Source organism: Tympanuchus pallidicinctus, unplaced genomic scaffold (assembly GCF_026119805.1).
Source record: "Tympanuchus pallidicinctus isolate F22 unplaced genomic scaffold, pur_lepc_1.0 scaffold2, whole genome shotgun sequence".
Classification (NCBI taxonomy): Eukaryota; Metazoa; Chordata; class Aves; order Galliformes; family Phasianidae; genus Tympanuchus; species Tympanuchus pallidicinctus.
The window spans coordinates 23,306,975-23,327,698 of record NW_026294721.1 but is presented as its reverse complement, the minus strand read 5'-3'; the positions used below and the strand labels follow the sequence as shown (position 1 = coordinate 23,327,698).

The 20,724-nt window shown below is 34.7% G+C and overlaps 1 protein-coding gene across 4 annotated transcripts in view; it reads left to right on the top strand.

The window, feature by feature from the left end:
• GABRA2 (gamma-aminobutyric acid type A receptor subunit alpha2) overlaps positions 1-20,724 on the top strand; it is a 55,457-nt gene that overhangs the window by 6,838 nt on the left and 27,895 nt on the right. For 3 of the 4 annotated variants that reach the window (XM_052681941.1, XM_052681942.1, XM_052681940.1), the window contains one exon: positions 18,354-18,421. In XM_052681941.1, the coding sequence (XP_052537901.1) occupies positions 18,354-18,421 (68 nt within the window). Of the gene's footprint in view, positions 1-6,009; positions 6,068-18,353; positions 18,422-20,724 lie in introns of those variants that run through there. The other variant, XM_052681943.1, reaches the window with a different exon arrangement.

The following is a 20,724-nucleotide window of genomic DNA, read 5'->3' as shown; positions in this document are numbered from 1 at the left end:
ATGATTGAATACATGAATTAATTAAAAAATAAAATGTTTTAAAGTAAAGAATAGCATTTGGATGATGAAAGAACAGAGAATTGAGCTTTGTAGCTTGGATACATGATTTTCAGCAGCTATCCGATCTCATGCATGCCAAACCTGCCCATGACAAGGACCAAGTGAGGTTTAAGGTCCCTTTCAACCCGAGATGTACTATGATAATATTCACATAGAAAGGAGATACACAAATTTGTACCACTGGAGAATCTTTCCATGAACAAATCAGTTCCATCAACTTCAGGAACAACGTTGTTGTAACTAAGATCAATGTTGGTTATAAAAAAATTGAAGAAAATAAGACATTAGGTAGGTGAAGACTAAATGACACTGTGATTCCATTTTGGAGGATCCATCTTAGCTATAAGATGACTTTCAGATGTTAGGATTGCTTTACCAAGAATCTCCATTACATTTCGCTTATAAACATACTGAGATCTTTTTCCACATTTTATAAATAAATTGAATAGGAAAAACAAAGAGAACAGAGAAGAACAAAGTGAACACAAAGGTATGATCATCCATTTTTGCAATACTAGATATCTATTATTGCATTGAAGTGTTGTAGCAGTGTAAGAAATGAAACTCACTGATTAAAAGTTGTGTAGTGTGCTCACTAAATGAACTAAAAGGGGATATTTCTTTTTTTCCCCAAAGCAAGAAAGCTGTGTATATACGTGTGTATGAAAGAGTTGTATGTCTTCAGTTGCCAGGAAACAAGGCCATCATCACATGCTGATAATATGGAACATGCTAAGTTTAGGGCAGTATATTTATATGTTGCTGTGATTCAGAGTGTTTTGAATCAGTTTCAGAAACTTTTGTAACTGCTTTAGCAGTTCTCCAGCTGGAGATTAAAATTTTAGATGTATTTGACGATCTCATTGTGCTTCATACACATTCAGAACAGCTTAAAAGAAGCTCTTGGACTCCTGGACTATTTTTACTGCAGAACACTACAGGGAAGCTTTCGCTACTGGTTTTAAAGGAAAGCTTTTGCTACTGTTTGTAAAAGAAAACGAGTACTGTTCACTTGCACAGTCGAACTGCTACCTTAGACCTTCTGTGTATGCTTTTCTTTAAGGATTATGTAGAATCTGACCATAATGCTTTTAGAGGAGTCCAAGAGAGACTCATTTATTTATATTAGAGTTGCAGGTAACGTATATCAACAAAAAAGATTCCTTTGTAAGCAGATGGAAAAGCAATAAGGAGGAAGATAAGAAAATTGCGTTTAACTGGTTATCTGGGACATGCAAGCAGCGCTAAAATCCAGGAACAGAACTAACTCAGTAGATGTAAGCATTCTAGGGAATGAATCATCATGGAAGTGGAATGACTGAAAAAAAAAACAACCAACCCTCAGCCTTACTAAAAAACAAATCAGTGAAAATATTATAGAATATGACTGAAAATAATATAGAATACTGACTGAGGAACTTTTCTTTAAGGTGAAAGTTGGTGGATAAATCAGCAGTGAAGATGTGAAAAATAAATTTATTACAACTGTGAAAAATATTGTGACTGTAGAAAGTGCTACACAGTGCAACATAGCAAAATGTTATGCTTCACAACGCTTAATAAAAATCTACATACTTTACTGTGATGTCTATATACCTATAAGCGATCTTGTTTAGAGGATCTCCCAGTTCACTAACCATGTGGGTTCTGTAATTTTTGTTCCTGGCAGAGTATCAGCACTTGTTTCTAATACTAGGAATTATGCTGATGACAGCAAGACTGTATAAATGGTATTAAGAAGGCATGAAAGAATGTGCTATGGTATTTGCAAACTCCTGTGGAGATCATTGTAACTCATTATAAATCAGATAGACAGGATTGTTTAGCTGTTCAGCCAGATTTTATAGGTTAAGACAAACAATACTTTTCTTCAGTGATAGATTCATTTTAGGTTACCAAGGAATTTGTGCAGTCGAGTGGCCTTGTAGATCTCCAAGGTGTTTACTGCTTGCCACTAAGACTTCTTACCATATTGTAGAAATCTTACTGACAGTTTGCTATCCATAATAAGGATTCGTTTTTCACTCAGGTTGACTTGTGTTGGTAGACAAGGAGAAAATAACTGCAATACCAGAGTTCCAAAATTTTTATAACACTTCTGAAATGATACCATGTTTGAAAGGCACCTGAATTAGAATCATCAGTATTGTCTCGATAATTGAACTCTGACACATTTTCAGGAATGTTTAAGTATATCAGAAATTCATCCAGGAGATGTTTGGTTGATATTAGTGGATTTTCTGTATTTTTTAGTAGTGGATTTGATCTAAATGTAAAGTGAATTTAAAATGTGTAAGTATGTCGCTTACAGTGGAAAAAAAGTTGCTCTATAGCAGCAAATAATAAATTTCATAATGAAAAAGTAGTACTATGGTTTGCACTAAAAATGTACTTAAAAACAATATCAGGAAATACTTTAATGCTTATTGTTAAATGAGCAGTCTTGGAGTATTCTGTTTTGTTTATTCTTCATATAGGACACATACAGAAGGTTCTATTTCAAATCTTATATTTTACACCAAAATAGAGTGCTATCTGAAGAAGAAGGATGTCCTTCCTGTCCTTCAGTAAGTTGGTAAGATGGATCTTACAACTATATTAAATTTCAGGAAAAATGATAATTAAATTTCACTTTATATCAGTCAACATCATTGTTTTAGTTGTGTTAATTTATACTCATGCAACAGTGACCAATCTTTAAGCAAGCCATAACTATTTCTTTCAAGATGAGTTTTTGTCAAAAGTATTGACATTTTATTTTCAATCAAAACAAAGTACATGGGATTAAATAGATATCAGAAGATCTTCAGCTTCCTTGCCTAGAATGAAGTTAGGTTTGTTGTTTTTTTTTTTTTTTTTTTTTTTTTTTTTTTTTTTAAACCTAGTTCTTACAGCCTCTAATGGCAAATATCTATTTAATTCTATTTGCTGGATTTTAGCACCTCAGGAGTAAAAGAAGCCATGAGATGTACTGCTTACTATGTGTTTATAGTCTGCATGATATAACAATCTTCCATACTAAGCCTGATTGTGACTTAAAATAATGTAAAAATACTATACTTATGAGTCATAATATAAAAAGTTATAAAAAAGAGAAGAAATCTGACTTCTTTTCACCTTAGCTTTAATAAGTAAGCTCATTACTACTAGGCCAAAGGTGGTGATTTTCATCACAGTCCCAGAAATGATGGTTGATCATAGAAGTCTTAAAATCTCCCATCTTTTGAAACGCAGAAAAAAATAAATAGATAAAATATGATCTGGTCAACCTGACCTATCCCCAGAGTTGGCTCTGCTTTGGATCTTCATTTGTCCTTTTCAAACTGAGTTGTTCGAAGATTCTGTGACTTAGAGCCATCAAGACATTGAAAGAATGGCTGAAGTTTGCCATCTTAATTGGTAAGTGTGAAAAAACGAATTTTAGAACATGAGTTCTGGAAGACATAGCTGAATGAAAGTATATGCGTTGATGAGAGACTGAAAATTCGCATGGACAGATGAACACACACTGTTGTACAGCAGTTTATAATTCATAAACCATCTACTGTGGTGAGCAGTTTTGGAGCAAAAATGAAGGCTCAGGAGAAATGCAGAGTACATTTGTTTTGATTTCCCCAAATTCAGCAGAAACTGGGACTTGGCTAACAGTCTTAAAATGGCTGTCCACCTATTTTCCCACCATCACCATAATCCAGAGTCCTGAGGAGGTTTCAGAATGGAAAAGCATATCTCAAAGTAGAAGCGCTGCATTTCATTGGATCATTTAATATCTAATAAAACCTGACTGGAAAGGTTGATAATGGTGCAAAGGTAACCTTCTGGCTAAATAAAAAAAAAAGAAAGGTCCTTCTCTACCAACAAATTGCATGGCCTTCTTTTTGTGCCAGTCCAATTTTGTTAACCTTGGCTAGTGGTCTGTTATAGGTCTATTGCTTTTGGTAGTATTCCTGATTGCATATTACTACTTCTGTTTTCCTGAAGAGCCATCATTTCACGACAACTTATAACAATAATCTTCTCAATGCACAAACTAGTTCATCCTATTTCTAGAATTAGTAGCATGTGGAGAGAGAGGTATTTCATCAACATGCAGTAGAATACTCAGATTGCCTACACATTGGCTGCAGCTACTTTGTTTTTTGCAGTATCTCTGCATTAATTGTTGGTATCTCATGGTAGCTCATGTTAATGGCTACTGTTAGGTTTTAATAGTAGCTTCAAAGTCTCTAGGAACAAACAGATATGAGACAGAACATAACACTACTTTTTAACAAGTTAGTATTATTTTAGCACATGACAAGATGAAAAAACACTGTGAGCAAGGAACAGGGAAAAGGGCAGGATGTCGGGCTAAAAGAGATGGAGAGTGGCGGAGAGAGAGAAAGTAGTGACATTAAATATTGGCCATTTCTAAACAACTGGCAGATTAAGATAGTGGAACGATATTTTTTTCAAATACCCATTGGAAAATTGGAAGTGGGATAAAATAATCAGTTTCACCATTAAAGTGTACTCATGTATTTAAATTTCTGACATAAATATTTTTCAGTTATGAGTCATCCGTCTCAAAATCAACTGTACAAGGTATTTCAGATACAGTTTTGGGCTGCTGTACAGTTCAACAGCCTACTAAATTAAAACATAAACAGAAGATTTTGAATTAATATTATCAAAAGTCTAATATATTTTAACGATAAGAATCAAAACACTTTAATATGTCAAGATTAATCTTTAAACACATTTTTATGTCTGTTCTTTCAGGTTAATGCATGAATTAAATTAATTACAGGCTGAAGCAAGTTTTGTTTATCACTATTATCCTAGTAATAATTTGCTTTATAGTGCAAGATATGAAATTGTCTGTACATTAGGAAAGCATGATTCCGCTAATCTTCTGAAAGTGGTTTTGCTATTTTAGAACCATTTGTATGATTACTTTGTAGCATATAACTCTTGATTTAAATTCCATAATTCCTTGCCATATGTTGAGAGCCATTTAATAATTAGAGCACTTAACTCAGTGCAAGTAGCATAAATCAATTTCCCTCTTAGCTGAGATTATTATACACATCAAAGGACATGAAACATTTCGGTAAAGTTGAGGAGCTACAGATAGAATTTATTTTCATCTGACATTGGTTTGCCTGTATGTATATGTGTTGTTGTCCTTTGCATGCATTTCTTATTGAATTGGTAGGGATCCTGCATCGAAAGTCCTAATCTGCAATTCACTCAGGAAAAGCATGAATATGCTGTCTGCTTACTCTGTTTTTTTTTTTTTTTTTTTTTTTTTTTTTTTTTTTTTTTTTTTTTTTGTAGAAACTTTGTCTCACAATCTTATAATAATAGAATTGATTACAATCCAAATTCAGTGCTATCATTTTGTTCAAATATACAGTTCAGTAAGAATCAGTCAAAAACTGATGTATGCTATAAAATGTACATCTTCTTTATACATCTATAGCAGCTTTTCCCACAGTGATGACACTGCAAATGCATAGAAAAACTCAGATTATTTTGCAGAATGTACAACCGTTATAGGATGAAGTAACTGGGAAGTATAATGTACCACTTAGTGATGGAAAAAATACATGTCTTTATCCCATATATCATGCTGGGTACTTCAATGGGCCACATAATTTCTAATACTGGTTTGACTTGAAAGAATCATTGACCAATTGATTGATCAAATCTAGGATCAACTTGGTCACTTTGGATGGAGAGGTTTATATAGAAAATATGTTCCAACAGGAAAATTGACTTCTATATGCACTGCTTTTTGTCAGTGTATGGGAACTGCTGAATCAGGGTCTGAACCTCTGATTGACCACCTGAGGTTAGCAATGAGTGAGCCCTGAGAGCACAGGTGAAGGCAATTCACTTGCGCTTCTGGAAGGGGTGAAGCCTGGCTCCACCTCTCCTAGACCTGTTTAAGAGCTGACTACAGTAGGAAAGGCTCTTTTTTGGTGATTGTTCCTCTTGGACTCTTAGCAAGCCCAGGATAAGGGTAAGATTTCCATCCATTCTTCTTTGGTGTGATAACCTGTTTAGTCTCACTTTCCTGTATATTTCTTAATTACAACATCTGTATATTCATGGATTATACAGTGAGATTATTTTTCCTTGATGTGTACAGAGTTGATTGCATTTGGCATCTTTCCTGTGAATGTAGTTTCCTTGATTTACCCATTTGTATTTATCATATCTTTTGTTTTAATTTTGAAAATTATACCTTCTTGATCCCTTAAATACCTGACTGGTGGAAAAACAATGTGTTGTGACTGGAAGATTGTACTGTAATTAGGAATACCTCATCTCCTTGTTAGTCTCCATTTCTTCATTTTAATTCTCTCATCTAAGGGGATAATTGTCTACCAGCACGTTCCCCAATTTTTCTTTTTTGCATCCATTTTGCATCGTTCTGAGATAACAGGTTCTTCTGCCAGAAGATTGGGATCCATTTTTGTTAACCCTTTAGTCTGAGTCATTCAGCACATCAGAGAGCAAAAAGAGAGAGTCTGTGTTTGTCTTTGAGAATTTAGAGGTAGGCTGAGTAGAAAATTCCTGCCCTGAATACATCAGCTTAATTGTCTAGATATTTCTTTCTGACTGACAGTATAATGTTTACTGTAGATGCCTTTTTATTCTTAGTACTTGAAGTCACTTACATTTTTCCATAGTTTATAGGCTCATTGAATGAGGAATAAAATTCCTTTGGATGAGAAGAGGCTGGGGAACAAACATAGTCTGGAATATATAATTAAGCAGAAACAGAAGTTTCAGTCTTAGATTCGGTACTGTGTTTGTAAAAACCCTTCAGTCATCCTGAAGGCACGCTGTGGCATTTCACTGTAGGTCCTTATCAGTGTCCACAATGTTAACAGAGTAAAAAACAATGAACTACAAGATCTTTAAACGTGAACTTGTTTGTACATTGCCACCTTCAGTTTCTGAACAGCAGTTTTCCTCCAGGAAAAATAAATTAATAAATAAAGATCAGAGGGTGAAATATAAATGCTTGAGATAAGGCAGTGAATTCATCCCAAATAATATCTTTCAGTCTGTGGGGTGTTACATGCTATCATAGAGTTCTTTGCTCTTTTTAACCAGGTATTTTGTCTTCAGCTGATCAGAAGAAAAATGAATAGATAATCTCTTTTGCTACTGCATAGCGTAACTAAACTTAAGCTAACCTACTGTTTTAAGATAAAATAATAAAAAACATATCTGTGTGTGTAAGCCTGAACAGGTTTTGAAAGTTTCATGGACAGCTAGAGGGAGATTCTTTTGTCACAGCAACCATAAAAGACAAATTTGAGGCTGCTTAATACAAACTCCGGGAGTATTGTGGGAGCATATTTTAGAGGATGTTCTGGGGAATGCTGATATCTGTAAAGCAACTTGGAGACATTCAAGTGAGTCAGCTATGGTAGTTTTGTGGTGTGCATTACACAATCTTCTAGTAGGAACATTTTTATTATTAACTAGGTAGCAAAAGAGCAACTGACAATTCTGTAACATGTTGAAGTGGGTTTTAAAAAAAATTGCCCTATAAATGTGTTGTTATTTTTAGTTCACTTGTGGATTATTTGTTTAATTAAACTACTAATATGAATCTCTGTTGGATCAAAGCATGAACTCGTTGCTTCTCCTGTTTAGAAAAAAGCTTAATATCCATGGTCATCCCATGAATTTTCTTGCTAAATCAAATATGTTAAAAGTTTTTTTGTTTTTTTTTTTTTTTTTAAAAAAAAAGACATCTTGCATCAGCAGCCAGACTGATTAGTGCTGTCTCTCAAAGACCATATCTCTCTCCTTCCTTTCTCTGTGTATCAGCAATTGCAGGGATCAAGAAAGTGTAAAGAATGTTTCTCAGTTCTCACGAAATCTGTCTGCTTTGACGTGTTAACATACAAATTGCATTCAGCTGACTTGAGAAAGTCCACACTAATTTTATTGAGAATGTTAGAGTAGACTAGGTAAATATTAATCTCCTGTGTTTTATCGTTATTTCAGATATCTTAAAATAGGATCTGCTGAGTAGATGATAGGTGAGTTAGAGTGGTGTCTATTATTTTTGACTGCATGCAACAGTCTTCTGAAATGGTATTATAACAGAGTCCTTTCTTCTCTTGCTCTCTGATGTTGTGTAGAAAGTTTCATACGCTAGAGAGAATGGAAAGAGAAGGCAGTAATGGCTCCCAGTCTCCTGACAGAAGTGGTCTGAAGAATGCTATTTCAAGACAGCTAAGAATGGAAAAGAAAGAGCAATATTATCTATTAAAAATATGTTCAAAGCTCCTGCAGCAAGGAGATGCACTGAGTGCCTACTAGTATACAGCTGCATTAAAAAAAAGGCAGAACCATTTTCTACCATTGATTCTTGTCATGCTTGAATGCAAAGCACAAATCTAGCAAATGAAAAAAGAACTGTAGATCTATTTTTAATGACCGTACAATTTATAACCATGTACTACTGGATCTGAAAGGATCTTCATTTTCAATGCTTTCTTAAGTTCTGTTGATCCCCATAGGGGCATGTGAATTTCATGCCTTGTTTCGATAGCAGCAAGCCTTGGGAAGATGCTAATTACTGGTGACAATGAGTGCTTACCACCAGAACATAGGACTTTTCTTCTCAGATTTTATCCCAATATCTTTTATCTCCATGGTTCCAGCTCTTTTTTTTTTTTTTTTTTTTTTTTTTTTTTTTTTTGTGGCTGACTACAGAGGTAGTTATTATCCAGAGACTCCACCTGAAGCATGCAATCATCATGGGAAGACTTTTTTTAGCTGATGTCAGTGAGCTATGGCACGCCACTCACATGTTAATTAAATAACTAAAAGCATGATAAGCACTTGAATGTTTCAGCTTAGAAAAAATTATGTGGTCCAAAGGATGCAATCTTGTACGTATTGTGTGCGTTACCACAGTTTTTTGGTGACTCTCTCCAGTGTGTTGCTATGAGTTTTGCAGCCATCTCACAACTTCTGCTACAGATGGGACCTCTTTCAGGGAATTATAAAAATCTACTTTCGCTGAAAGATGAAGGAGAGCTGCTTCTTATAATTAATGCTTTTACTGTGAAGCTGACAAGTTAACAGCATGAACCAAAGCGATTCCTGAAATCTAACCTGTGAAAAATCTATATTGAGTGACCTCGTTTAGAAAAACAATTGGGCCTGTATACAATATGGTTTAATGTTGATGTTTTGTGTCTCATTTGAATTCTGTGTAGCTTTGATTTGCAATTAACTAGCAGCTAAAATCAAGTGAGTCAGATCAGGAGTTGCTGTACAGTGAAGTTGTACCTTAAAAAGTCCAGACTCTGCCACTTCATGGGAGAGAGAGAGAAATTTGAGAGATTCTGCTGTTTTAAAATAATATTAATTTTATGAGTAGGTGTGATTTGGAGTACAGAAGGGGCTGGCAGTGTGAGTCAAATGTGGTGATTTGGAAATGCTGTGACTTGGAATATAGCAGAGATTAAACTTGAAATCATCCTGAAAGTATTTGACAGGATGTCCACAACTTTAACTATCAAGGTCACCAAATTCAAGCGCTTTAAGAAGAGGGGGGAAAAAAAAATCTGAATATAAATTTCTAAAATCTGCAATAATTAACAAATTTGTTCTGCCTTACCTATGTGTTACAGTATCCTTTCTAAGAAGACAAACTTCTATTGAAATGTTTTTATGGAAATAATAACTTTGCAATCCCTGCTTCTGAGACAACATATATTCAACCTGGTCCAAATCATTACTGCTTCAGTTTGTCAAAGTGTGTTCCCTTCCATTTCTGTTCTTGATCTTTTTATCTTTCTCTGTCTCATTCTTCACACAGTGTTGAGGTTTCATTTTCTTTGTCATGTTCATCCAGTTGATCTAAACAATGCAGTTGTCCCATTTATTACTCAACTTGGTTATTATATGCAATCTCTTTGCAGCCTAGTAGAAGCTGTACTGTCTAAAGGGATGCAGCTTAATGCTGATGTTTTATCTTTCATATGAATGCTATGTACTTCTGATTTCTTGCCAAATGTCTTGTCTATTAGCTAAGTTCTTTTTACTTTTATACGTCAGTCTTTCAAGCAGCCTATCTCAGTAAGACCACATTTACTCCAGCCAAACTTCACTATATTTTCACTCTCATGTTTCTGTTGAACTTTATTACTCAAATTAAAATGCCTCATACTTGTTTTCTTAGAGCACTTTTTTTTTTTAATTAAAATGGAACAAATGGAAATTTAATGGATTTTGAGGAAATCTGGGTTTATGAGAATAGATTTCCTATAATCCACATGTTTAGGTTGCTCTTCCTTTACTTCTTATCCCTATTTTTATATTGTTCCTCCCTTTGTAACATAGTCAAGACTACAGTTTATAATTACCCAACTGTCTTATTTTTATACATACAAATCATTCAAGTTATAATAATGTCTTTATAATGAACCTGTGAATTGTAGGAATACTGTTTAAAAGATGAAGAAAAAAATCCAGAAATATGTCTAGGCAATTAATTGCTATTTTAATCACTTGGCAATTCATACCTCTAGGACTGAAAAAAAAATAAAATATTGCTTGAGGTGCCAAAAGACTGTGAAATTCAGCAATAATGGCATTTGTTTTTGTGCTTCTGAATTGCTTTGAACTGTCTCTTGTGTTTAAGCACCAGCAGAATTCAAGCTAGAGATTAATTGTCCTGATGTGATATGAGCTGCACCAGTCACAATGGCTTTCTTGTCAGGAATGCATTGCATTTTTGCTTAAGTATTATTTATTCTCTACTTGATTTGGAAAATTTGTCTGAATCTATGTTACCTGATTTCCAACTAGACACAGGACTTTTAGTCATTCTGAGAGAGTTGCCTTTTCCACTGGGGATGTTTTAGTTTCTATTAAGCATCTATGTACGTATCAGACTGTGGACTGAGAACTGTATTTTGTACTACTAGACTGTAGAACCATTCACAGTCTTCTCCAACTTGTCCCATACAGACTTATATTCAGCAGTGTCTAGTCTTTATGGTGTCATGTCTCCTTTGTGGAACGTGGGGAAAGGTAAGTGTGTTGATAAACATTGGAAATTGTTTGGACGTATCCTTAACAATCTGCAGAGAGAGCTCATAAAGCTAGTAAAGTAAGTGGGTTCTATCCAGCTAAGCATTTAATATCGCTAAACAGAGGCATGCAGCAGAAGCTATTTCTTGCTCATACAGGGAAAGCATCTAAGTCTAGGCTGGAAAATATTATGTTTCCATGCTTTCTTTTCACAGTGGTTTTTCCCCTCCTCTTGCTATTCCTGCTCTCCTGAAACATGAGTGCTAAGATGAGCTGATAGCCTGATATGGTGATAACCTGTAAGAGTGATAGCACCTCTTGTCAAGTGCATGATTTAAATTAGATGCATGAACTCGGGTTACTGTGTATCTGGTGTGACCACAAAGGTGAAATTTCTAAGGTAGGACATGTTCCCTCAGCCTTTGGGAGGAATTATTCTGCTTTGTATAAATAATCAGATATTGAGCAGAGACTTCGATTTATGTCTGCCACATCCTGTGAGTACTGCTAAGCTGTGGAATCACTCTCTTGTTTCTTTTCTAGCTTTATCTCTGTCTCTTTGGCCTAGTATATCTGTAATTTTGTATAGTTTAAGGAATTCACTGGGACTTGGTTGAAAGACAGTTATTTCAGCTGCTTGGCAGTATCAGGATATTTTTGCCTTAAGGTGGTAATATAAGCAGCCAGGGAATTTTAGGTACTGTCAGTGCTAGACTGGACTTTGGGACTAAGTGAGATTCAAACGAACTTGAGTCCAGAATTTAGTCATTATGATTTGGACCACAAAGGGACATTCGGGTTAACTTTTATTGATTTCAGTGGGAACTTGTAGCTTAAACAGCTTTGAAAAACTTGTCCAATATGCTTAAAGAGATAAACAGGTGCCTAAGTTATGTCTTCAACCCTATCCACAAGTGACTTTCTAAAACTTGAGTTAGAATCCTATAATGTTTAAACTTAATACTGTAAAGGAAGTTAAAACTTTGCCTCAAATATTGTTTTAGATCTAAGTTTTCTATTCATAGAAGTTTTTGTTTTGATAGGTAGAAACAGTGCTCATGTAACTTACACTGGTATCTTACAGATAGGACAAATTTGAAAAGTTACCTGACTGTGGAGATAATAGCTCATTATATGAATTGCAGATATGCCTTCTTTTCATGTTGTGTGCATTTCATGAGTAACTTATATGTACCTGTTATAACAGTAGCTCTTAGGGGTATTGTTCAGTCTTGCTGGTAAGCACTGTTAATGATGAGATTTGAAATAGAAGTTTATTTCAGGTTAAGAAATTGTCTTTCCAGTAAATCAAGGATAGAGTGAGGATCTTGGAAGTGGTCATATCAAGGAGAGAAATGAAGTTACTCCTTTTACAAAATCTACTTTAGTTTTCAAATTGCAGCTGTATTTATGTATGACTGTGCAGCTTTGAAACTGTAATTTAACATTGGATAATGAATGGAGATGCTGAGTAGTGGGATAGAAAAAACTGCCATAGAAATACCCCTCCCCCCCCAAGAAAAACAAACAAACAAAAACAAAAAAAAAAAAACCAGAAAAACCACCCACAAAAACAAGAACTGGTAGAACAGTGTTTTAAAATATCTACATTCCAGAGGAATTTGCTGCTGCTTTCATGGCTTCGTGTTGCATGACCTTCTCTGACCCCCTTATTCTCTGCCAGCCAGAGAGTGACTTCAGCTGTCAACAGACACACTAAAGAGCTTGTCAGATAACGGCAGTTCATTGAGTTCAAGCAGAGTCTGATGAATTAAGACTCTATCTGTTTCACCTGTACAATTCCTGATTTGTATTATGAATGACAATTTCAAAGCCTTTGGGCAACACTGCCAACCATGTCCTTGGAGACCATATTACAATGTCAGAACAATGTCAATTCTAGTTAAATATTTTTAATAGCAAAATAATTAAAGTAATATCAACCTTTTGGCAGCATTTCCACAAAAACTCAGAAATCCTCAGTTAAGGTTCCCATAGCACTCCAACTTGACCTCATTTTTTTTTTTTGTCAACGTAATTAAAGAACTGTTTCATTTCACATGCTGTAGCAGCCCTTCAATTACAGTCTTTCAGTGTTCTCCTGGGTATTACTTATTCTAAATTTAAAATAATGCTTTAAAGAGAGAAATGTTTTCATGCTATGCATTAGAGCTGCATATGCGCATTATAAAAGATGAGTCCCACCAAGAAGTACTTTTGATAATTTTTGATTACTACGAGGAGTTTGGCTTTTATTTTAGCTGTCCAAATCTCGAACTTAAGGTTTTAGTTCTACTGACTAAAAGTTTGAATAAATAAAAAATTCCAGCTGAATCTACTAGCCTGCTTTCCTGTGAAGATAAACTCTACGTATTAATAGATAATGCAATTTCTTGCGAAGGAACACTGGGACCTTGCTGATGATTCAGTTTGAAGGCTTCAAGATGAACACACTCAGTTTATTTTAAACATATTTTGATCCTGTGGAAAATTATTTTGGTGTCTAAGAGAGGACGAATGAGAAGAGCACAGATTATTCCCAAATGTGAGAAATATTTAGGAAACTTGTTTCAAGAAAAATAATTCTGTCTTTAGAGTTCTTCAGGAATGGGAAAGCTGAGGTCTATCTGTCGCCTTAGTTTCGGCGACCCTGATTGAAGTCTCCCTGTGAAAGTGTTCCGACAGCCCCGGCCAGTTTCACACGCTTTTCATGACACCAATATGGTGAGCGGTAAAATGGCATTTATTGCAGGGAGCATACCCTTCTTAAAGCTTTCCCCATGCCTTAGGGCTACTACCTGACCAATGGACATGTGGCATGTCTTGTTTCTTCCTTATTTGGTCTATTCTGCTCTTCTCTCTTATCTTCAAGTCATTTGTTGCCATGGTTTCCCAGGGGCCAGGGGGCCCCTGTCGACCGTGGCGATTGCCCCAGCCCATTCAGTTAACTACACTATCTAATCCTAAATAACTACCCTCCATCACACTGTTTATCTGTGATGAAAGCAAGCTGAGAGTGAACATTGGGAAGAAAGCAGAAAAGTTTTTAAAATTGCCTGGTAAGTGGTGCTCCAAAGGAACTAATTCATAACAGATTTGCCTCTGTGGAAATTTCTAATTTTTAGAAATCAGTAAATGCTGATGAGGGATCTTTTCATATGACTTTTCTGACTATCTCCATATAACCATGGCAAATTTGGTGCCAGGTGGTCTACTTCAGTTCATCTGTTGAGTAACAAATCATTCCATGAGAAAGGGTATCCCAACAGATGGAGATCTGGCAAAGTGGAGTGGACAAAGGTACTGATACCAAATCCAGCTAAGCTCTGAACTCTTATAATTTTTGACAAGTCAATGATGCTAGTGTTTTCCAGTGTGGATATTTAATGTGGAACGACTGACTTCAGATTTGGTAAAATCCTCTATGTCGTATTATTTATGCGTTGCTTAATCTTTCTGCTTCAATTTCCAAAGTGTATATAGAAAATGCAGAAAATAGAATTACCATCTTCAGAGAGAGGTTATGATAATTAAATATTTATAAAATACTAAATGTCATTCAAACACACAAACCTACTAGCTAAATGGAGACAAGGATCTATAAATCTGTAGTTTGGTGTATTTAATACTTTTCTTATTCGTTCATTTGTTTCAATATTGGTAGCGTGACAGATCAAGTAAGTAAAGAGAATCAACCAAAACCAGTTCTTGAGAACCATCTGAAACAGCTTGCTTATTTTTGGCTTTTATCTTCTGGGAAACTGGCCTAAACTAAGCTATATTTCTCCTTCAACAGTTATAACTGCTAAAGGTAAAAACATCCGTACTGTAGCCAAGCTATATTTTCTGAATTTCAGAGCACTCCATGTGACAAAAGTATCTATATGTCTTATTCTGTGCTTGATAGTTTTTTCCTTAATGGAAAAATCAGATGTGAAAACTCTATTCTTACCCAATCCTGTTCCTTGTTCTTTGTTTAGCCTTCAAAGGAAACAAATTCAGAGTAACTTAAGAGATCACAAGTATAAATGAGTTATCCATCCCTTCTTCCGAAAAAAGTTTGTCTTCAAAAGCTGGGCTGTTTTTCAAAAGCACTAAGGTTCCATCGATTTACAAGCTCTTGGAAACCAAGCTTTTACTGATGTGTTAACATATCGATTAAAGAAAAAAATTATTGTGAACAGACCTTGTCCTTAATTTTTCTCGCAAAAATAGACTTGTTCACAAGTGCATGTTGCATTGAATGATTGTTAGCTTAGTACATTCCTTTGACTTTTGTAGAAATAATCTTGATCCAGAACTGTTTGATCACTAGGGACTGTGATGACTTTAATTGTTCTTAACAGAATATGAGTTATAAAAAGCCTGTAGCTGTGTTGCCTACTGGATGAATTCTCAACCTTAAGTCTTTTTGAAACTGTACTTTCTTTCTGGGAATTATTTTCAGTAAGTTACTGATGTGACAAATGGTATGCTTTAGTACAGACTTCATTTTTTTTTTCAAAGTGAAATCTAGAATATCTGTTGCAGAAAATGATTCACTTCTTTCTTCAAAGAGAATGATTATGAAACAATGAGCTTGTGTTTATAATTCAAATGAATCTTTATTGTAACAGTAAGGAAACTAACAATGAAGAAACAAAGCTCAGATTGCTAATATTAACAGATCATAAATGGAGTTATTCATTAATAGTTATACTTCTGCTTATTCCATCTTTAAGAAACAGTTTCCTTGTATGTGGAAGATATGAATAGAAACACGAAATATGCAGAATCTGAAGAGAGAGAAAAGGAAGAAGAAATAAAAATCAGCCAGTTCTTTTCTGTTCTTTAGTCCTTTCTTTTCTTGTGCCTTCCTTTGTTCCGTTTTCTTTATATTCTTTGTTTTCCATCTTCCCACCTGTTCTTATTTTTCAGCTTCTCTTGCCCCTGACAAAAGGTGGCCTGGTGAAGTACCTGCAGTTAGGATAAATACTCACTTCAGGGGAGAACATTTGGTTGCACTAGAACTTACTGCTGTCACCACTACCTGGAGCTATGCTGACTTAAGGCAGTTATTGGGGACAGAAAAAACAGCTATGATTAATTTGCATTAATTCTAATTTATGAGGCTATCATGGATGAATTTGCCCCAGTTCTTTTTATATGCATTGAAGTGCTAATCTTAATTATGATAACTCCAAATGAAGTTCTTATAACTAAGAATCTCTGGATAATGTCTCCTCTTTCCCCTAATCCATTTCTCTTCCGCTCTCCCAGTCATACATCCTCGAATCCAAAGATAGTTAAGATCCCTGATTTAAAGTGGTTAATGCATACCAACAAGAGGAGTCTTCAGGCTGTTGTAATAGCAATTCAACAACTGCAGTCAATTTGTTTGTTCTTAACTCTGTTGTCTTTGCCTAATTCTGATGGGAGGATCGATCCAGAAGTGTTTAGAAGTAATGTGTGTTATGTGTGAGAATATGGAATGTTGGTGTTTTATCGTTTTTTAATTAAAACTTAAAATGCAGGGGCAACATGAGGATCCTGTGTCCTTTAATATACTATATACCAATTGTAAAGACATAATATGCCAGATGCAAGCAACAACATCTTGCATTAGAGCAGGATTGCGAGAGGACCGTGCTTCCAGCCATAACTCTTTTTCAGGGAGGGAGGCAGATTCAGATTTGCCAAGTGCATTTAAAGCCTTTGGTAAAGTTCCTTACTACTTTATGAGCGTAATTGAATTTAGTCTTGGTTATTTACTGCTGGGATACTTGATTGTTGGTGATATATTTGTAACATAAGTGTTTTTCATGGAACTGTAATTAGGATAGTGTTGTCATTACAGTACAGGCCAAATTTCACAGCTAGTGTCTGCAGCACTGGTTTACCCCCTGAAGAGTAGTTTATCTTGTCACTTTTCTATTTTGTCTGCCTGTGCCAAGTAACCATTTGGAGAGAATGATCCTTTTTCTGGAGACTGTCCCACTGGCATCATATGGTCACTAGTCTTCTGAACTATACCTGTGGTTTTGCTATTATATTTCAGACGTTTTCCTTATCCTTGTTGAATATTAAAAACAGTGCAGACCCAGCACTTCCTGTTGTCCATTGACTAAATTATTTAAGTTTTTTGGAGTAGAAATCAACTCAGTTTCTGTATGGGATTACTGACGTCTCTGTCACACAAATAGGCATCTTGCAGGTGTGCAGGAGAATTCTGCATTTTGAACTTTCAGAGTGTGTGAATTATACACAGTAAGAGTCAGTCTTTATTTATATGCTTAAAAAGCAGAAGGGATCCTGCAAGATAGGTTATTTGGGGAAGGAAAATTAAAAATAGCAAGATCAGATAATAGGCAGCTACATTATTTTTAGGAATGGGAAATTTTCATTTGCGAATTTGTCAAAGTCTAAATGAATTCAAATATTCCTTATCCAACTAGTAACTGGCTTTAAGGCAGAGAATTTCTTGTCTTGACCCTCTTGAATACAGACAGTAGCTGGCAATGGCTGTGAGAAACTTCCTGCAAGTTTGTGCTGTCCCTCTTAGTGAATACCATTCAATTTTGAGTCTAATTGAAAACTGACGACAGAAAGCTCAGCAATTATTTTTTCCCTGCAGTACAATATTTAATATTTTGATTTCATGGCTGTCTGGCTCCAATGATTGGGAAGCACACTTATTTATTTATAGTATTTAGAGCATCATAACAATGTCTCAGGAGCATAATGTATCAAGGGAAATTATTATGTTAAAACATACCAGTTAAACATGTACCCAATTAAAATGTAGGACACTGCTGAGTTTTACACTTTAGCTTTGAAAAGACTGTTCAGGATGAAGAAAACAACTTTGAATCAGAAAGACTTTAATATGAATGATATGCAATGAGAGAGATAATACCTTTGCAACAAAGGCGCTTTGTGTTTAGAACTGTACTACCTTCTTAAGTCCAAGACAGTGTAGTTACATTTGCTGCTAGAAAAATGGGAAATGTGTGTGGTTTATATTTCAATTTAATTGAAATATACTGCTCTGGTGTGCGAATTCTTCTCTTATAACCTCTTTGTAACTGCAGTATAACTCCATGGGGTAGACACCCCCAGTGTTTGTCACAAGATACTGGCTAAAAGAAGAAAATAAGGACAGAAACTTTCTCAAAATGTCTGAAAATTTTGTATAGAGAGTTTGAATTACTATAGAGTAAAAGTGATTGAATTGTTTTTTCTTTTTATATCAGATAGTATTACTGAAGTCTTCACCAACATATATGTCACCAGTTTTGGACCTGTTTCAGACACAGACATGGTGAGTTTCTGAATCTTTTGTATCCGTGGTAAAAGTAAATATACTATAAAATCGCTTTCAAACTTATATCTGACTTTCACTAATTGTGGGCAAATTGGGAATAATTTTTCTGAAGCCCAGAAGTGCCAGATTCCAGAAGTTCTAAAGTTGAAACTTGATTTATAGGCCTTACATGATACATTGTTATTAACTATTTAGTTTTGGATCAATGAATTTTCTAATTGGCTGTACTTTGGTTCATGTTCTGGGACAATCTTGATGCAGTTGAAATAAATTCCTCTTGGATGAAACTGAACTGCACACTTACTGCATGACCCGACTGAAGATAGTTTGTAATAAGTTTTCTCAAAATAATGCTTGACAGTTGGCTCATCAGCTCAGTTTTACAGATCTGATCTGCAACATTAGTAACCTAGTGATATGAAAAAATCAACCAAAACAGTGGAATTCATATAAATTTAGTTATCAGTGTTTCACTTCATGAATCCAGAATTTAAGCAGAAATTTGTGATGACAATACATGCGAATACCAGGCCAGATAAACTTGTGTTTCTGAACTCAACAGCCTCAAACCAAGTGTGTATTATTTTTTGTTGAGTATTTAGGCTTTTCATAGTCATTTAGGTCTAGCAGTGTCAGCAGGGCCAATGAAATGAAGTTTATGAAATTATAAAGGAATAAACTGTCAAAATATTTCTCTGGATCAAAATTTCTTGTGAAAACAGCAATAGAGAAAAAGCTCTGAGGCAAGGGGTTTGTTGTAACTCACTGCAAGTCATACATGGATTAGGAGAATGTGTTGCACTAGTGAGGAAGATCTTCATGGATATAACACCTCTCATAGGAAAGAAGGGAGGGACAGTGTAATCAGAAAGTTCATTTATCTGCTCTTGCCTTTCTTGTTGATAGGTAAGTAAGAGCAGTTTAATATCTACTACTAAAAGTTTCAGGGTTAGTTTAACTTGGTAAATTGATAATTATTAAACCACTTTGAAATATGTGGGCAGTCAAGTTTTGAAATAATAACTTCCAAACTATTACATACTGTCAGATGTGAAGGTAATGTTGGTACAATGATTACTCTTTCATTTAGATATTGCTTTACTGAATTGATAATGTTAACTACTGTAGTGAACATTTATAGATGTTTTTCTTCTGTAAATGTTGGGAATGCTATTTTAATTTTTAAGGCTTCCTCCTAAATTGTTCAATGGAAAAATAAGTAGGATTTCATTCAAATTATCCGTATTTTTCCAGTCCATAAAGTAGTTAAGTCCAGATAAATTTGATCTCTGACTGTTTTTAGACTAGCTGATGTTGTGGTTGATAAATTCAGGAGGTAAAGTCTGAAGCTGAGATTATTCTGCAAATGCGTTTAGAGGTTTGGAAAAAAAAAAAAAAAAAAGGAAAAAAAATCCTCATCATGGATTAATATGTTGTCTAAATGGGGAAAAAATATGCTACATTCTGTTCTCCCCAAGCTACTCAGCTACCAAATCTGTTGAGTCTTGGCCAGGACTCTTTTGCAAACAGCGCTTCAAATGAGCTGCTACAGCTAAAATATGGTTGTAACTACAATAATTGTATTAGAAAAATGCTATCGTATATTAATTACAGTATGTAATGTTGAAGAAAATCTCAATATACATCAGGAATTTTTTACTTCATTTTGAAGACTAAAGGGAATTAAGGAAGGCAAAGAAATTAATCATGATCTAGTAAGTTTAATTTTCACTGTTCTGTTGTCTTGAGCTGTTATTTCTCTAAAATATTTCAGAATTATGATGCTATGTCTTATAGGCTTCCAACCAGATCAGTGATATAAATTTACTTTGACATTAGCCTGAGAGAAGGAAAGCTGCATTATATAAAAACACACACAAAAAAATAAACATAAAAAACAAAGCTTCTCTGAATTTTCTAAGAGTTATAAGGTTAAATTATGATTGAAGTGGCTAACTAAAGCATCTGCAATTTAATTAAAATCTTTCATTTTTGAGAATTCTGAACTGAAGGGTAACTTTAGTTGGAATATGTTTTTCAGGATGACAAAATGTTAATAATTTAAGCAATTAAAACTAATAGTTTCTCTTTTTTTTCCCCAAACTTAGTAAATAATTTTAGATCCAATCTGGTAGATTGGCATAGCTTTATAGTTATGACTTTAGCACTGTAATCATATAACTTCTACAGCTTTTTGTTAGAATTACTTTCCTTCCAGACTAATCTCAAATTTTAGCTTCTAAAATTTCCAATATAGCCATACAAGTGCTGATCTCTTTGAGAGAATAAAATATAAATTA